Below are 20,227 nucleotides of genomic sequence, written 5' to 3'. Positions count from 1 at the left end.
AGGTGGAGGCGGTGGTGGAGGAGGAGGAGGCGGCGGAGGAGGCGGTGGATGTTCCACTGGTCCAGGAGGATCAGAATGAGGTGGAGTCCTTGTACGAGAATAAATCAACCTCCTCCTTTTTCTTGCCTGAAGAGAGGAAGGAGCCAAAGATTCATTTCCAGATCTTCGACGTCGACTGTCGTGGCTTCTCGATGGCAATTGTCGGTGCCTCTTCGATGGCGATCGGCGGTGCCTTTTCGACGGCGACCGGTGATGTCACGTTGACGCGATGGTCGGTGGCTAGTCGATGCCGATCGGCAAGCATAGTGCGCATGTATTCTGGTGACTCGGACAGCACTCTTGACCCCGGCTTCCAAGGCAACCAAGTCCTGCCTCTTGCACATGGATTCTCAGGGTTTGACCTGCATCAGTGATCTTGGCTCCTTGCCAGATACCGGAGGCAGCTAATGTTTGAACCCTTCTCCCCAGAGGACACCGGAGACTGGTGCAACACCAGGGAAGAAGAGGCCACGGCAGGGAACTCAGTGGGGTCGAGTACATAAAGAACAGGCAGATGAATCCTGCCTCCCTTGTCCCCTGACGTAAACCTTCCAGAAAAAGACGTACTTGCCCCACCTGTCAGGTATGCCCAGGTCGAAGGTTACAAGTGACTTCATGTGATTAGAGACAGCAGTTCTGGGGTTTCCTTATGAAGGGCATTATCTTTGGTTGTTTTATTTCATTAGAAATGCACTGACTACAACCCCAGAATGCAACCGGCTGTCAATAAAAGTACAGGACTGGCGTTCCGCTGGTGACCTGGAGTTATCTGGTAAACTCCCCACTTTAATATCATCAAATGGCAAAAATTAGCTCACAGCCCCAGCTGGTAAACCGAACAATGTTAAAGTGCCCCTGCAGGGCACAGTAGCTCGTCCACCAAGTGACATTTTAGTACAAATTGAGGAGTTCAAAGGTAGCACAAGACGTGCAAATCAACATCTCATATGTGAGGGGGGGGGCATGCCCTCAACCTTATATATTAAAGTGGTGCCTCAGGTGAAATGTTAAGTGTATTCTGCCCCAGACCCCAATTCCAACACACTTCCACCCCTCCACTTAGGTTGTTTCCGAGTAACGCTGGGGGGGAAAGCCGCGCCGTCAAGATAACACATCTTTTGATGGGAGATAAAAACCACTGACATCCGTGGCATTTATTCTAAGAAGTCGGTGCTGATAACCCAAAAATGTGGCACAGCAGGTGGTAACTCCACAGGGGAGAAAAGGAAAATAACTCACTCACTTTAAAGCACACACTACAAACGAATCTCCTCCAAACTCCAAATTAATTAAATAAATAAACCAAGCGTGGCCGCTAAAGTCAGCGGACCGCGCTCCAAATTAATTAATTAAATATGCAGGGGGCGCACTAAAATGGTGCCCCTGCATGTTTTCCTTATGTGCATGGCGGCCCTTGAAGCAGGCCCCTTGGTAAAAAAAAACAAGTGAAAGCACTGACCTTACAATGTAGGGCTCTCTTTTGGGCTCTTTGAAGAACAGTTTTTATTCTCAACTGGTCGAACAATACTTAATTAACAAATATTACATTCTTGCACGTATTTAACATATTATACGTAATTATTTCGAATGCAGTCTTTATCCATGATAGTTTTAGTTTAGCAGACATAGTTTAGAATAGCACGTTGGGCGTTTACTCCTGTTAACAGCGCAACAGCCCCCATTATACAAATGCTTACAGTTCATCAGCAGCCGCAGAGAATTACGTTTACCTCGAAGCCATTTCCATCGTACAATAGGTGACAGGAAACGTATTTTTTGCTGGAGCAAGGGCGACACCTATAGGCCCACTGCAGGACTATTTCCACGCCATCTGGTAAACAGATGGCACACTGCACGCAATTAAAAAAAACAAGTGCGAGGGGAGCGGACGAAAACTGTAGTTAGTCGCTGCTGCTGCGGGACTACACGGAAGTTACCATACAATCAACAGCCAACAGAAAGCAAGATAACAACAGCAATGGCACAGGTAAACCAATCGTAAGCGTGAAAACAAATTACACTGAGTTTAAGCCAACATACAGACTACTTTATGTCTCGCTGAGACAGCGCATACAGCGCATGCGCTGCCAAGGCGGGACCTAAAAATAGATCTTATTTGTATGAATTTTTATATTGATTTTTAAGTAAAGCGTTAATAGCTGCTTTTTACTCAAATTGTCAACAAGCATTGGTAACTACAGCAGTTATCGGAAACTTTGGAAACTTTGTAAAACTTTTATAAACTTTGGTTTGGATACTAATGGCCCACTTTGGGTGACCAACTCCAACAGGGAGCAAGTCAAGGGGACAAGTGAGGAATTATAGAACATTTGTCTTCTCACCAAGGCAGTCTCAAGTCACATTCCAAACTCTATGGATGATTCTTCACGGACATCAATAGAGTGGACCTGATGCAAGGGATACAGGATGCTGAAGATGCTGTATGATACTGAGGATTCTGTGCGGTCGGCGGGGTTGTCCTCAGGCTACCCCATGGTCCATGGTCTTGGTGGGGAGACATTGGACTCAAGGGCCGATGTCCCTCGAGTCCTTTTGGGTCCAGCAAAAGTCCAATTGCCACTGGACTACTGGTATCCAATCACAAACATCTCACTGATTTCCCTTGGTGCAAGTTAGTGTCCTTTTTGGGTGACCAAACTGCATTCCGACAACTCCCTCTGATCCTTCAGACTCTACTGCAACTTTTCAGCATTGGGTCTTGGTCTCCCAGGCTGCACGCTGGCGGACAGTGTCGATCAAGCAATGGTGGCAATGGACTAGCCAGGTGGAGTTCTTCAGCGTGTTGTGACCCTGTAGCTGGCAACAGGAAGTCAGTCAACCGACCCTTGCATCACTTCCTCTGTCTTGGGTTTCGCTGTAACATTTCCTCAAGTCAGGCATCACAAGCACAGCCCTTCTCTCGGTGTGTGGAGCTTGGTAGCCCATCCTAGAGTTGTGTCTACATGAAGGCTAAACACACGCAGGAAAATCGCTTTGACATCTGGTTTCCCCTCCCTGTACCAAACACCAAGCTGTCTAACAGGATAAATGAGCACGCCCTCTCGTGTGTGTCCACCATTTGCCCTTCAAAGGCAGCTTCCCCTTTGAAGCTCACCTTTTGAGCTCACACTTCATGTGGCTTCCTGCCACCTCCTCCAATGGCTGGCCTCTAGTTTTGCATTTCCTGGGAGTCATTCACACTTCTCAGGAGAGAAGAAGGCTGTCTTGTGGCCAGCATCTGTAAATAGCCACTGAAAAACTTAGGCAACAGAGTAGCAACTTCCTAAAAGTTGCTTTTACAGAAAAGTTACATTAAATTTGAATTGGGAATCAAGTTAGGTTTAATGTAACAAGTCTTTTGATACCTTGAAGTACCAACCTTAGTAGTCCCATTCAGAAGTTAGCACAGCCGAGTTGTCAGCATGTAACTCTGTACTTGCCAATGGGGTTACTAGGCTCCCGACAATAACAATAACATCTTGGGGTTTTTACTGTTAGGACATATGCCCTACCTTTTAATATACAGCACCCTGCCTTAGGGCTTGGTAGGGCTACCTTAGGGGTGACATATATTTTCAAAAGGGAAGTCTGGGGTTTCGCTGCAACTTTTCCTCAAGTCAGGCATCACAAGCACAACCCCTTCTCTCGGTGTGTGGAGCTTGGTAGCCCACCCTAGAGTTGTGTCTACCTGAAGGCTACACACACCTAGGAAAATCGATTTGACATCTGGTTTCCCCTCCCTGTACCAAACACCAAGCTGTCTAACAGGATAAATGAGCACGCCCTCTCGTGTGTGTCCACCATTTGCCCTTCAAAGGCAGCTTCCCCTTCGAAGCTCACCTTTTGAGCTCACACTTCATGTGGCTTCCTTCCACCTCCTCCAATGGCTGGCCTCTAGTTTTGCATTTCCTGGGAGTCATTCACACTTCTCAGGAGAGAAGAAGGCTGTCTTGTGGCCAGCATCTGTAAATAGCCACTGAAAAACTTAGGCAACAGAGTGGCAACTTCAAGTTAGGTTTAATGTAACAAGTCTTTTGATACCTTGAAGTACCAACATTAGTAGTCCCATTCAGAAGTTAGCACAGCTGAGTTGTCAGCATGTAACTCTGTACTTGCCAATGGGGTTGCTAGGCTCCCGACAATAACAATAACATCTTGGGGTTTTTACTGTTAGGACATATGTCCTACTTTTTAATATACAGCACCCTGCCTTAGGGCTTGGTAGGACTACCTTAGGGGTGACATATATTTTCAAAAGGGAAGTCTGGACTTCGTCATTACTTTGAAAGGCAAAGTCGACATAGCAAAGCAGTTTACAGGTGGTCTACCAGTCTGCAGTGGCAGGCTGAGAGATGTTTCACTTAGTCACTTTCTGGGTTGCCCAATAAGTGCTGCTGTCCATGAGGCACACGTTAACCTACAGGCCCTTGGTACACCTGGACCATATTTTAGGGACTTTATGCCAACTGGGTATAAACCAATAAAACATACACTTTTAAGGGTAAGAGCACTAGCACTGAGGTATGGTTAGGAGGCTTCAGTGTACTTTCAGAGTCGAAAAACGAGAAAGCATCAGTCCAAAAATGTGGGCGTGATCATGCAGAAGGAATGTTTTCTTACCTGTAACTTATTTTCTCTCGCAGGGATATTTCCATGATAGCCATAAGCGCTGAATAGTCCTGACCATGTGCGGGGACCCTGGAGCAATTGTTATATATATATAGATATCTTCTAAAGTGTAGATTTTTCACCTTACTTCGGGAACGCCTTCAAAGATACTTAAGAAACAGAGACAGATTATGCAGCCTATTTACTTAGGCTACACTGGCCAGGTTCTTCATCTTGAAGAGAAAACAAGGGGCCAGAATAAACAATTTTTCAGATACTTTTAGTGTCAATCGGTATAAATATTTCTCAAAAACCCCTCTTATGATAGAGATGAAAGGAGCAGGACAGAGTAGCCTCATAGGCAGTCATTATATGTCTAAAAAAGAACACTGTGCCTTTAAGGAAACAGGCACCGCCAGAATCCCATCATGCATAGCAGGTGGCAGTTACTTCAGCTCTTTTTGGAGGCTTCTGATAATAGATATGTAATAAAGCAATTCCTCTATCCAATCCACCGGGGAGGAAGGAGGGTCGCTTATGACTATCATGGAAACACCCCTGTGAGAGAAAAGAAGTTACAGGTAAGAAACCAATCCTTCTCTCGCAAGGGATTTCCATGTATTAGTCGTAAGTGCTAAATAGAATAGCAAGCCCATCCCTAAATTAAGTGGCAGACTAGACAGAGCATAATGTAGAGAACCTAAGCAAAGAGATTTCCGAGTGAAGGCTGCCCTACTTGAGCATCTGCTCTAGCGTCAGAATCTAGGCAGTAATGGTTGGTAAATGTATGTCCTGAGTTCCAGTTAGCTGCTTTACAGATTTCTGGAATGGAAATATTGCACAATAAAGCCGTAGTGGCTGCCTTCCCTCTAGTAGAATGAGCCTTAGGTTTGTCTGAGAGACTCTTGTTAGCTTTTTGATAGCATAATAGAATGTAAGACACTATCCGTCTCGAAATGGATTGTCTAGCAGCAGCTAGCCCTGTACGGACTGGACCAAAGTTGATAAAAAATTGTTCTGACTGGCGAATGTGTTTAGTGTTGTCTAGATAGAAATTAAGGACTCTCCTTAGTAGAGTAGAGGGATTCTGGAAGAATGTTGGTAGAGATATTATTTGATTGACATGAAAATCCGATACCACTTTGGGGTGGAACTTAGAGTGAGTTCTTATAACTACTTTGTTTGAATGGAAGACAGTATATGGTTCATGAGAACAAAGAGCTTGGATCTCACTAACCTTGCGGGCCGAAGTGAGTGCCACAAGCAAAGCCGTTTTCCAAGACAAATGTTGGAGAGATGCCTTGTGTATGAGTTCAAAAGGATCCTGCATAAGGTGCAAGAGCCCTAGATTAACCTCCCGTGGAGGGGAAGGGCATCTGATGCGAGAAAAAACCTTCTTTAAGCCCTCTGAGAAATCCTTAATTACAGGGATTTAAAAAAAAAGAGGTTTGTGAGGGACATTTTCTGTAGGCAGTCAAGGCTGCCAGGTGAACTTTTATTGAAGATATTTGTAAATCAGATTTTGCTAAATGAAGTAAGTGTGGAAGAATAACATCTTCCTGCCAAGTGGTAGGGTCCTTGCTTTTGGATGAGCGCCATATGCAGAATCTCTTTCACTTGAAAGCATATGGGAGGCACGTGTGAGAGGCCACTTAGCTTCTTTGAAAATTTCCATGCAGTCCTGAGGTAGATTTTAGATGACCATATTGTATCAGCTCAGGAGCCATGCTGCCAAATTCAAAGAGGTGAAATTGGTATGCATTATCTGGCCTCCGAATTTCATCAGCAGATCTGGTCTGCATGGCAGCCTCAGATGTGACCGGCGAAGGAGGTCCATGAATAACCATTGATGTGGCCACTCCGGAGCTATGTGGATCATCTTTGCTGAGTACTGAGTCAACTTGATGAGAACCTCTGGAATCATGGGGATCGGTGGAAAAGCGTAGAGATATCTGCCGGATCAATCGATCTATAGGGCATTCCCCAGAGTCCCTGTCTGGTAGAACCGCAATGCGAAGCTTTGGCATTTGCTGTTTTCTGCGGTGGCGAAAAAGTCGATGCTGGGCGTGCCTCATTGCTGAAAAATGCTGAGTACCACGTCATCGTGCAATACCCACTCATGATTTTCTTGCAGGAGTCTGCTAAGTAAGTCCGCTTGTACATTTTGGGCACCTGGTACGCTTGATGCTGTGATTGTCAGCCCCTGGCAAGAAGCGATTTCCAAATTGTCTGTGAGATAAGAGTCTGGATCTTGTCTCTCCCTGTTTGTTGAGGTAGTACATAGTTGTGGTGTTGTCCGTCTGAACAAGCAGGGATGGGGAGCTGAACAACGGGCAAAAAGCTTTCAACACAAGATGGACTGAACATAGCTTCAGGAGATTGATGTGGTCCGTTGCTTCCTTCTCTGATCATTTCCCTTGGATGTGGAGATGGTCCATATTGACTCCACAGCCCATTAATGACGCATCCGTGACTATGGTCTGAGATGGAATCTCCTGATGGAACAGATTGCCCTGGAGAAGATTGGATGGGGAGCACCACCATCTGAGGGACAACTTGGCATGGATGGATAACTGAATCCTGTTCTCTCAGTATCCTGTCAGTTGATCCCACTGATCCTCAAGACATTCCTGTAGAGGCCTCATGTGTAGACGAGCATTCGGTGTGAGAAAAATGCAGGAAGCCATCGAGCCGTTAACCCCACCCATGCTCGTGACGGTACCACTCCGTCAAGAGCCTCGGGTGGGCTGTGCTGGTGACGGAACGGTTCCGTCACGGCCCGCTCGGCGCGCCTGCGCGGTGCTGATTACGCACCTGCGTGGCACTGATTACACGCCGCTCCGTCACAAGCACAGCCCACCCGAGGGTCGTGACGGAGCGGTTCCGTAACGAGCATGTGAGCGCCGCGCGGCCCCCCTCCCCCCTAGCGCTGCGGCGGAATTGCCACCGCAGCGAAGGGGTTAAGGGAGATATTGTCCTCAGTGTTGAATGCAAAGATTCATCAGACCCTCACATTTCCAAAGGATTGATACGCATCTCTCCTCCGAAGGAAGCACTTTTGCCTTTAGCATGTCAATGAAGGCTCCTAGATAGAGCAAGGTCTGAACTGGGGTAGAGATAGACTTGCTGTGATTGATTTGAAGGCCTAGTCTCTATAAGAGATCGCAAGTCCAGTTGTAATGAAGCTGAGCTTCGTGAGCCGAGGACACCTTGATGAGCGAATCGTCTAGGTATGGATAGACGAATATTCTGTGTCTCTGGAGATGGGCAGTGACCATTGCCATGCATTTGGAGAATGTTCTGGGTGCTGATTTCAGACCAAATGGGAGGATTTGTTTTTGGTAATGGTCCTGTCCTACCAAGAACCTCAAGAATTTGCGATTATTTCTGGCGATTGGAATGTGAAAGTACTCCTTTTGTAGGCGGATTGAGCATAGCCAATCCCGCTTGATATAATTGGGGATACATTTGGTGTAATGCAATCATCCTGAACTTTTCATAGCTGAATCCCCTTGTTGGCCGTCTTGAGGTTTAGAATGGGTCTGAATTTGTTTTTGTCCTTCTTCATGACAAGGAAGTATCTGGAATAAATGCCTGTTCCTCGCTGTTGAGGAGAAACTGGTTCCACCACCAACTTCTGTAAAAGGATGTTGATCTCCGCTTCTAACAGAGGAAGATGGTAATTGCATGGTTTCAGAGGAATGGAAGTTGGAGGACTGATAAACCGTAGACAATATCCATGGCAAACAATATTTATCACCCAGGAGTCTTGTGTTATGTTTTGCCATTCTACCAGGCAGTGACTTATGCTTCCCCCCACAGGGTGGGAAACAGAACAGGGGGAAGTAGTGATTCAGGGTTTCGGCCCTGAAGACTGTTTTCCCCCTTGAGCAGGTTGCTGGGAAGATCTCCCTCTAGGCTGTCTTCATTGATACGACTGGTAGGGCCATTGGTGCTGCTGTTGAGCACCCCCTTGTTGGTGGATTTGATACCATGAAGAAGAGTGGCCTCTGTGAGAAGAGAAACGGCAGTGATAAGGCCCAAAAGATGTTCTTTGTTGTCTAGGCCTCTCTAGACCGACTGCCTTGTGAGTTTCCATTTCCGCCTTTATTCTTGACATTTCCTCGTTAGTGTGACCTCTGAAGAGAGTAGTACCCGAAAAGGGCAGATTCATAATTCTTTGCTGAGCCTCTGGTTTGAGAGATGTTGGACACACCCAAGATTATCGTCTGAGAGCTATCCTGTGGCAGTCAGTATTCATGAACGGCTAATAATGAATAATCTGCTGCAGCACTAATGACTTGATTTGAAACCATTAAAACTTCATTAGGGATCTCCATGAAGTCTTTCCTTTTTTATCTGGGCAGATGGTCGATAAACTGATTCATGGACTCCCAAAGAGTCCTGTCGTATCTGCATAGTAAGGCCATGGCACTAGCTGCTTTCATGGACGTTTCTGCCATCCCACACATCTATCAACCCACAGAGTCCAACTTACGACTCTCTTTGTCTGGAGAGGCTGTTGAAGAAGTAGTGGCATGTTGTTTTCTTTCGGCTACCACAATCACAGAATCAGGTGATGGGTCAGTGCGGAGGAAAGCTGGATCCTGCTCTGGAGGACAATATTTTTTGTGAAGTCTAGAAGGTGCTGTCTTGACGGAGGCTGGAGTGAGAAAGAGCTCCATGATTGGTTCACGAAGGTCTGGTACCAGTGCTAACATGGGCCTACCTATTGATCTCTGTTGCAGGGTCTCAAAAATGACAGATGTCGGTATCACAGTTGATAAAGGAATACTTAGTTTAGTAGCTCCCATCACTAGAACTTCTTGAAAAGTGGAGGCATCATCCACCGGTGAAATACGTGGTGGTGGAGAGTCAGTTAGTGTTGGGGAGTAACGACGCGTAGACATAGAGCATCTTGAGCGTGAATGATGACGACAACGATGATGGGAACGTTGAGAAGAAGTCGAGGTATGTCGAGAACTGTGACTATGGTGATGGAGCTTAGAATGATGGTGTGATCTAGACCTTGATCTCCGTGGTGTTCTTGGAGCTTGTGGTGGAAGAGACTTTGGTGGAGGTGATGGAGGAGGTGGAGGAGGAGGCAGAGGAGGAGTTGGCGGAGGAGGTGGAGGAGTTGAAGGCAGTGCTGGATGATGCTCATAGGACAGGAAGTAGGTTCTGGAATGCTCAGAGTCCAGAAAGGGGTAAATGCGCCTTCTCATCTTCCTTTTCTCCTCAAGCCTGGACGACGTCAATAGAGTTCTTGATGTCGATGACCCTTGATGCCTTGACGTCGACCTGCTTGTTGATGGTTAATGGCGACGGCGTCTCGACTTTAGAGAGCGCTTTGACGTCAATCTCCGGCGATGCCTCGCCGGCGAGCTGGACCTAAACGGTGCAATAAACCTGGTCTCAACGCTGATCTTCGGCGCTTGCTTGACATCTTACCTTGAATCGACGGTGAGCAGGTCGGCGCCGTACCTCTTCTCTGTGTCAATGTCCTTGGCGTCGACCGGGACTGGTATCATTTTTGAGCCCCTTTCTTCTTGGCACACTCCCTAGAGCCTGGTAACAGAGACCTGGTAGAGGTTCTACCCTCTCCATGCCTTGAGGTCCCACCTTCAGACTGGGATTGCAGCCTTTTTCGCTCCTCCATCCCATGAAGGTGAATCTTTTCTCAGTCTTTCAGGGTACGTCTGGTAAAGTTCCTGCAGTGTTGGCAAGACTCAGGAACATGGTCTTCTGGAACACAAATTACACAGACATCGTCTGTCTTGGCCTTTTTCTCCCGCAAGCTGGGCTCTTGTCAAAGAGAGATGGCATTATCTTGACAAAATGCTTGTAATTTCTGTCAGAAATACAGAAACAGGCAGGGAGAGACAAAAGATGTTAAATTAAACCGTAATTAACACATTTCAATTAAAAAGTTTGAAGAAAACACCAATTTTGGTTGAGCTCAATGCTCCAGGATCCTGTCAGCAGGATCCAGGAAAAAGAACTCAAGTAACTGTCACCTGCTATTCATGATGGGATACTGTTGGTGCCTGGTTCCTTAATGGCATAGTGTTCTTTTTTAGACATAGAATGACAGCCTATGAGGCTAGTCTGTCCTGCTCCTTTCGTCTCTATCATGAAAGGGGTTTGTGAGAGATATTTATACTGGTTGACACTAAAATTATCTGAAAAATTGTTTATTCTTGCCCATTTTTTTCTCTTCAAGATGAAGAACCTGGACAGTGTAGCCTGGGTAAATAGGTGCATCATCTGTCTCTTTTTCTTAAGTGTCTTTGCAGGCCTTCCTGAAGTAAGGTGAACATCTAAACTTAAGAAGATATATATATATATATATATATATATATATATATATGTTTTGAGCAAAAACCTTCCAAAAGAAGACGCCGCACACCACTTTGTTTCTCAATCCTTATTTTATTTTCTGTAGGTTCCCCACCTACGCGTTTTGGACAGCAGCTGTCCCTAATCACGGTACAAACAATTGTCCTTCATTCCTGTTTACTATTTAACTGATGACACCACATGACGTATTAGGATGTATTGTGGGCTCAGTAGTTCATGTGTGCATTTAACACATTCTGGCACTTTGTATCAACGGACTGTTGCAGTTTTCAACACAAGCGGATCTCTAATTATTCATGTTAGTCATGTATAATGATTGCGCATAGCGAAGACAGGTAAATCCTTGTCGACATTTGTATCATTTAAATAGCGTGCTATTCAAACATTGGTGGACTAAGTGTCCAGGTTGTAGTTGCGGCTAAGTGCCTGAATGATTCGATTGTGTCGTTGGTGCCCCAATCACAGTATCAACAATGCCAAAAGAGAATTATTTATCAATTTATATATTAGTCGCATGAGTTTCATTATTCTGTTTTTCACCACTCATATCTAAACCAGTTGTCATGAATACATTACAATTCAATTATCATTGGATTCAGTTAGAAATTCAAAGTTAATTAATTTGACCAGAGTTTCACAAATGAACATATAGTTCTTCATCCATGTTCAATCCCCACGGGCTTCTTGTTTTGAATCTTATTATAAGCTTGGATTCCAAACGTCTCAAATTTCTAATTCGATTCCCTCCTCTTTCATTCTCGCTCACCATAGCAATCCCAGCATACTTCATGTCTTTCCAAGTTTTGCCTGGGTGAGTTTTCAGGTGTTTAGCAGTCGCATAGCTGAAATCATTGTTCTCGATAGCTCTTGTATGCTCAAGTATTCTCTTCTTGAGCGGGCAGACTGTTGAGCCTATATACCTTTTTCCACAAAAGCATTGTATCTGGTATACCACGAATTGTGAGTCACAAGTTATTTTATCTTTAATTTAAAAAATCCTGCCCTTTGGATCTTTGATGGTTTTGATGTTTTGACCGATCTTGCATGCTTTGCATGTTAAGTACTTGGTAAATCCTATTGGGCGTTTCTCTAACCATGTCAGAGTTCTTACTTGTTTAAAGTGACTGTTCACTAGAGTATCCTGAATCAAGGGTGCTTTTCTATATGATATTATTGGTCCATCACCAATTAGTGTGCCTATTTCTGTGTCTTTGTTTAGCACATTCCAGTATTTCATCAGGATTTGTCGTATATTTTATGACTTTCTTTTGAATAAGTCAAAATCAATCATGGTTTGTCATCATCCATTTTTATTGAAGATCTGTTTTTTGGTATCAGAAGTTCTGCTCTTGATTTGGCTCTTGCTTTTTGTTCACCTCTTATTATGTCTGCATGTTTATATCCTCGTTTGGAGAAGCGATCTTTAGTTTCTTTAAATTTGTTTTCCATTTCATTTACTTCAGAACAATTGTGTTTCATGCGTATAAATTCTCCGTATGGGATGCTTTGTTTTAATGAAGCAGGATGAAAGCTTGTCCCGTGAAGTACACTGTAGTTGATGTTTTTTTTCTAAATACAGTACTTTCCAATTTATTGTTCATTATATAGATTTTTGTATCAAGAAATTCTATCTCTTGTTTCTGAATATTAGAGGTGAATTTCAGTCCTACCTCATTATCATTTAAGATGTCAATGTATTCGCTCAGTTTTTGTCTAGAACCCTTCCACAGGAGGAACAAGTCATCAATAAATCTCAGCCATAACACCATGTCCGTGGTGTATGGCTCGTTTTCATCTCTCCAAGCTATGTTTTTCTCCCATCACCCCATGGTGAGATTAGCATAGCTTGGAGAGAATGAAACCCCCAAAAACAGAATAATGAAACTTATGCGACTAATATATAAATTGATAAATAATTCTCTTTTGGCATTGTTGATACTGTGATTGGGGCACCGACGACACAATCGAATCATTCAGGCACTTAGCCGCAACTACAACCTGGACACTTAGTCCACCAATGTATAGCACGCTATTTAAATGATACAAATGTCGACAAGGATTTACCTGTCTTCGCTATGCGCAATCATTATACATGACTAACATGAATAATTAGAGATCCGCTTGTGTTGAAAACTGCAACAGTCCGTTGATACAAAGTGCCAGAATGTGTTAAATGCACACATGAACTACTGAGCCCACAATACATCCTAATACGTCATGTGGAGTCATCAGTTAAATAGTAAACAGGAATGAAGGACAATTGTTTGTACCGTGATCAGGGACAGCTGCTGTCCAAAACGCGTAGGTGGGGAACCTACAGAAAATAAAATAAGGATTGAGAAACAAAGTGGTGTGCGGCGTCTTCTTTTGGAAGGTTTTTGCTCAAAACATTGATTGCGAGGACGTCCCGGACCTCGCCACCAGCACCAGCCATCAAGTCGCTCCTCTCGTATTGGGACATTTGCTGAAACAATATATATATATATATATATATATATATATATTTTCGTCACCAAAGTAATCCAGTTACCGAGAGCACTCCTTGAAACAGCCGGTGCGAGTGTTCAGGGACGGGCTTTCCCTGCAGTTAATTTTCCACCAAAAAAGAAATTATACTCGCACTCCACCAGGAACTTAGTTAGTAGCAGGTTTATTTATGTGCCATCACAACACACAGCCTTTACCAAAAGGCTGTGTGTTGTAATGGCACATAAATAAACCTGCCACTAACTAAGTTCCTGGTGGAGTGCGAGTATAATTTCTTTTTTGGTGGAATATATATATATATATATATATATATATATATATATATATATATATATATATATATATATATATATATATATATATATATATATATATATATATCAGAATGCAAGGTCGCCCAATGAGGAGGAGCCACACATGAAGAGGTGAGCCGTTTATTACTGGGCAACATCAGAGGAAGCATGCCCCCCATATATATATATATATATATATATATATATATATAAAACAATTGCTTCGGGGTCCCCGCACATGGGCAGGACTATTTAGCGCCTATGACTATACATGGAAATTCCCTGCTAGAGAAAGAGACATTTCCTTACAGCTTTGTTAAAAGAAAAGCCAGGAATAGTAGCCACTTATAGGCATTATCCTAAAGTCTAATGACAGAAGGATGTGAAGGCAGTCTCTGAAAGTTACTTAGCTCTGACTAACATATTGTCTATTTCACTTACAAAGCACTATTATATTTTAACTACTGAATCTCTCATCATAGATGCAAGTCCAGGCATTCACATGGCGTTAGAATGCTAAGACATGTTGGCCTGTCCGATTTATCAATATATTATTGCCTTCTGAAAATGAAACAGTGCGAAATATGCTGATACTATCAGATACAGAACATTATAAATAAATACCTGAAGCAGGAATTTCAATTAAGATGTTGTCTTGCTTAATTTGAGCTTCCGCTGTTTCTTCAGAGTCATCTTCACAATGTACAGTGCTGTCCTCTTTGAGGGAAAAAACATTGGCCTCGGATGTCACCACTTCTGAAACACAACAGAGCCTTCAGTGCTATGCAGTACCATAACTGTAAGTAGCAAACCAAGCAGTGAAACCAACATTTAACCAATCAGCCACACCACCACTGACTCAGAATAAGAAAGGTGAAAGGACAAAAATGAGCCCATAGAACAAGGAACTAAGGGCCTGATTTAGATCTTGGCGGACAGGTTACTCCGTCACAATGGTGATGAATATCCCATCCATTGAAATATAAGGGGTATAATGGAATTAATATTTTGGTGAACAGGGTATATGTCACCGTTGTGATGGAGTAACCCATCCACCAGGATCTAAATCAGGCCCTGAGTTATGTTATCATTCCGCTCAAAGACCAACTCTTGGACAAGCTGTAGGACATTGCTAGCTGTGGAAAATGCAAGGATGTTAAAATCGAAACACCTGAAAGCTTAAGCTATTTTCCTGTAACAGAAGATCTCCATTGTGGATATGTTAATCATAATCATTTGGTTATGATATACCTGCTGCTCCACTGAGATCCTGTAATGACCATAACATACAAATGATGTTTCTCCTTCATGAGAACTTATTCATTAGTCAAAACTACTAGGATACAGTAACAAGAAATACTCATGTACAGACTCACGATGAAAAAGTAGAAATTTAATGATTTTGCAAAATAAAGTTTTGAGTGAAATTTGTTATACTTAAGAAATCAATCAATCAATCAATCAAGCAAGCTTTATTCGACAAATGTCATAAAAGCATAAAATACATACAATTCATCTTGAAAGGTAAACATTTTTCCAACTACACGTTATAGTAAATTCATAATATTATACAATATAACTTTGTCAGTAAGAGTTGCAGATGCATAAAATGCATGATACCTAAAATATACAATATACTAAAAAAACATAATATGGTCAAGTCAACCCCTCATCACTTTGCTCCTAATGGTCAAAGACCACCCTAGATACTTTGCCACTGCTAAGTAAACCAAAGGGTTAGTACTCGTACAGATAATTCTAACTGCGGCCATGCCACTCCTAGTACCTAGTGATTTACACATTGGGCGCAACCAAGCCCTACACGGGACGAAATACGCTGGGCACCCATATAGCATGTGGGTAATTGTTTCCATAGGGGCTGGACAACAGGGCCAAGTGACCTTTCCACCATCTGACCACCTAGATGTAAATGCTCTAATTGGCAAGCTACCAATTCTAAGCTGGAAGTAGAGCTTTCTATCCAGTGGCTTGGTTATATCAAACCAGAATGTTTCTAGGGTGGTCACATCTTTAAAATCAAGAAAAATCCCTGTAAGCAAAAGTGGTGCACTAGTCCTAAAAGTTTTTGAAGCTACCATCTCCCAGTATATACCCTTGAGGTCCTTTTTGGGTGGAAACCTAGCATTAAGGGGATCCTCCCATAGCTCTTGCATTTCTAGTTCTCCAAGAATCCCCCTAATGCCAGATAGCCATTTGATGTTATGGAAAGAGTCACATTTAATAATATCCATTAGTCCTGTGGCAAATATTCTTAATTCAGGGGTTATCCACAGGCGCCTCCAGTATAATACCGGACGCAGATTAGCAATAAATTCAATTGGCCTCATTCCTAAATCATAAAAAACAGGACACATAGGGGTACTCTGAGGTAAGTTAATAAGATTGCGTAGGAACTTATTTTCAGATACCGTCATTTTGGCTAAATTCTCGAATCCCCAAATCTCTACTCCATAGAGGGCTGATCTAACCACCTTTGCGTCATAGACGCGGAGAGCAGGGGCAATTGGTTTAGTAAGTGACTTAGCATGCTCAGAGCTCAATGCTCCAGCCAGTTGGCGATGTTTGAGCGTTGCCTACTCGGTCTGTTGGGTCCATCGCAAATCATGTTGGATATTAACACCCAGGTAGCTAAATACCTTTACTTGTTCCAGGAGTAAAGTTTTGAGTGAAATTTGTTATACTTAAGAAATCATCTTTGGCTGCCTAACCAAAGTAGTAATGAGCTTAACAAGTGTGCACTTTATCTTATTTAAGAATGTTTCTTAACAAAGCTAACATGTTTTTGTCTTAAGTGAAGAAAAACCTTGATTTGTCTGGAGAGGCTTGAGGCAAAATAATATAGACTGTTTAGCCTAGAATGCAAACTTATCTCTATAAAAAATGGTGTTCTTTCCCAGAAGATCTGCAGCTAACTCTTATGTTTTATGGTATGGTAACAGAAAAGTCACTTCCAAATCAAATACTTTAACTCTGTAGTTAATGTTGAGTGCGAGTGGAGTACACATACGTTTGTGAAGATGACATTCAACTCCCAAGAGAGAATGCGTCTCCTGACTGGATAGTAACCCTTGTAAGCTCCTCACACAGACAACTATAGCCATAGGGGCAGTAGAAACAATTCTGTGAAAGGTTAATTCAGTAAGCAATGATAGCCAATGAACAGATGCTAAGGCAAGAATGATGAACATCAGGTCTCGGATTTAGAAGAAACCATCTAGCAGTGAAGCAGGCCTGGAATAGCACTACCTGACACAGGTTGCTTTTTCGAAGCTGGTGGGGTCTGGGTTTGTTGCTGTAGGCTGAGCTTGTCTCATTTCCTATTGTCCACCACTTTAAAAATAAACAAAACAAATAAATATTTTTAAAGCATGCTTGGTCAACGCTCGCATCAAAATTAACTGATTTTGCATTTGGTTTGTTCCTGTCTCCTGTATAGGGACCACAGGCAACGGTGACCGTGAGGGCTTTGGGAGGGGAGAATTGAGGGGTCTGCTGTTACTTGGCTCGTAGAATCCAGTACAAACGATAAGTGTTCTTCAGCATTCAAAATAGTGAATTTCGTTATGATGTGATCTTTGCAAAGCATTGTATATTAGTATATTCAATTATGCCATTGGATTTAGTGTAAATTCTTAGAAGTGACACATTCTAATCATGAACTGATCATCATGAACTTAGAAACATTCATGTCCCCACTTTTACTGCCCTAACAACAGTTCTATTTGGTCAACCAAAAGGAAAGTCAGTTGTCTTTTGCACCCTATATGTGGGCTGGTGTGTTACTATAGCTGGAGTAACATTATAGTCTTTTGCTTTTGTGCAAGAATGCACTGTGAAAATAGTAATTGCCTAAGATCACACAACCGAGTCAAGTAGGAGCTGGGAAATATGAAGGGTTCCCTGGTTTCACTTTGTGCAATTTAGCCACTACATGGTTATCTCTTTCTCTCTCTCATTTTAGATACAAGCTTAATAATTTGAGTTTAAATCTTTGAGGTGCTAAAACAGCGCACTGTGTTAAATGCATTCAGGCTATGCACGTTTCACAATAGAGGGAGAAATGTTGCTAGAAAATTTGTTGTGGTCAAAAAGGGTAATAGATCAAACGGAGGCATGTATCTTAAAAATATTTGAGACACTTTATACGCGACGGCTATGGTGGATATCACAGAATTAGCTGAATGGCTAAAAGATAAGCACATAACAGGGATTTTGGATTCAGATTTGTCAATTTCTGCAAGAGGAAATTACTGCCAGTAATTGTAAGGCAGCAGGAACAGACGCCCTGGCTGGTGAATTTTATAAAGCCTTTCAGGATATTCCAAATCCAATATGGAAATAATTGTTCAATACAATATTTGTACAAGGCAGAGATACCACCATCATGGAATGAGGTCACTATCTGGCAGATGCATCAACGTAGCCTTTTGCTATTCCTAAATAGCGATTTTTAAGGAATCGCTATTTAGGAATAGCAAAAGCCTATGCATTTAGGAATCGCTATTAAAATAGCGATTCCTAAACATTCCTTAATTGCTACTCGCAAATTGCTAGTCGCAATTAAGGAATGCTGTCCCATTCATTCCTTAGGGCCTACAGGCCCATAGGAATGTATTGGAGATTGCATGAGCAATTTGCGAGTACCAGTAGGTACTCGCAAATTGCTCATGCAATTTCAAGGGTGCAAGGGTGTCAAAACGACACCCTGTTGTACCCCTGAAATTGATCTATGCACATATGTTGCACACACACATGCCCTAAGGGCATGTGTGTGCGCAACATGAAACTTTGAAAAATTCACTAAAGTGCTTTTTTCAAAGTTTTAGCAAATTACCATGAAGTCCAACTTCATGGTAATTTGCTCCCCCTATTAGCGAATTCGCTATTTTTTTTTACTTTCATGCATTGCATTTAAGGAATCTCAATTTGGGATTCCTTAAATGCAATCGCAATTTAAGGAATCTCAAATCCCATCCCAAATGCAAAAATACCGGGAGCAAAGGGGCAGATTCTGAGAATCGGCCCATTTGCTCCTGGTATTTACTTTGCTGCATATGCCTGTAAATCTTTACTCCTAAACCCAAATAAAGACCCAAAATTGCTAGACTCATATAGGCCTATTTCATTGTTAAACTTTAATTATAAGATATATTCAGGAATCCTCGCCAGGAGGCTCCAAGAGATAATTAAATATATACTAAATTCAGATCAGAAAGGATTTATTGAAGGAAGGCATTTGCATGATTTAACCTACCTTTTAGTCTCTTGTATTGATTTGGCTACCACAAAGTCTAACCCACTGGCAATAATTACCATCAATGCAGCCAAGGCATTTGTGTAATGCCAGCTTACACGGACCAGTGAAGGGCAGCTTTTGGGCTACCCGCAATTTTTACTGTAGCAATAAAGCAACTATACAGCATGCCACCTACGAAGATCTTGATAAATGGGAATTTGACTAGAAGGGTTAATATCTCTAAAGGTACCAATCTGGGATGCCCACTCTCCCTGCTTTTGTTTAATATTTAAATTGAACTGCTAGGCCAAGCATTTAGAAGAAATGGGTGCATAATCACCTTCGTGTTTGGGAATTTAAAGAAGAAGATTCCCCTGTAGGCTGCCAATATCACATTATATACTAAGGACTCCCGAAGGACGTTGCAGAGGAAATGGAGGAAATCACACATAGTTTTTTTTTTAATTTTCAAAAACCTTTATTAATAAATTGTGCGGTACATCAGTGCAGTAATAATACAGCAAAACTCCATGTACATTATGTTCCACAGGGAGTGGCACCTTCCCGCATCAATCTATATAGAACATCAACTCCCCCCCCCCCCCCTCGAGTGTCTTTGATGATTTTGAGCATTCTGGCATCGCAGTCCATACCATAATAGACAGACATGCTGTTCGCGTAGTGCAAGTCAATTAACAGCAATGTGCTGTACATGGGTTATATAAAACAGTTTACAATAATCACATATATCACGCAGCTTCCCTCCTTAGTCCCCGACCCCATTCCCCCCAGTATAGCAGTGTAATTTAACTTTTCAAAAACAATGCCTGCCTTCCCCCCAACAGTAGCATCACACCATGGCATACGCTAATCAGTGCCATCATTGTTGCCCCGGGTGACATTCACGGGGACGTCCCTGCCTCTTGCCTCCAATTCTATGACTACTGCCTCTCCCTCGCGCTCCACCTCTTGCGCAAGTAGGTAGGAGGTGAGTGGGCCCCAGATATCCTTCGGACGTGACTTAGTGGGAAGTAGTTCTGTGTAGGAGCTCATGTTTTCTTGCCAAGTTGACATGTTATGCACCCAACACTTGAATTTGGGCGCACGCACTCTCCCCCACCGGCATGCCAATTGCCGCTTTGCCAGGAGTAGCCCCATAACGAGGAACTTCTTATGTGGTGTG

General features: G+C 42.9%; 1 protein-coding gene across 1 annotated transcript in view; it reads right to left on the bottom strand.

The window, feature by feature from the left end:
* The window catches only part of SHOC1 (shortage in chiasmata 1), a 1,878,679-nt gene that overhangs the window by 1,048,805 nt on the left and 809,647 nt on the right, over nucleotides 1-20,227 (bottom strand). The window contains exon 14 of the mRNA XM_078676649.1: nucleotides 14,412-14,543. Within this exon, the coding sequence (XP_078532775.1) occupies nucleotides 14,412-14,543 (132 nt within the window). The remainder of the gene's footprint in view (nucleotides 1-14,411; nucleotides 14,544-20,227) is intronic.

Source organism: Lissotriton helveticus, chromosome 2_1 (genome assembly GCF_964261635.1).
Source record: "Lissotriton helveticus chromosome 2_1, aLisHel1.1, whole genome shotgun sequence".
Classification (NCBI taxonomy): domain Eukaryota; kingdom Metazoa; phylum Chordata; class Amphibia; order Caudata; family Salamandridae; genus Lissotriton; species Lissotriton helveticus.
Note: the sequence above shows the minus strand (reverse complement) of the source record. Positions and strands in the feature narration are given on the sequence as shown.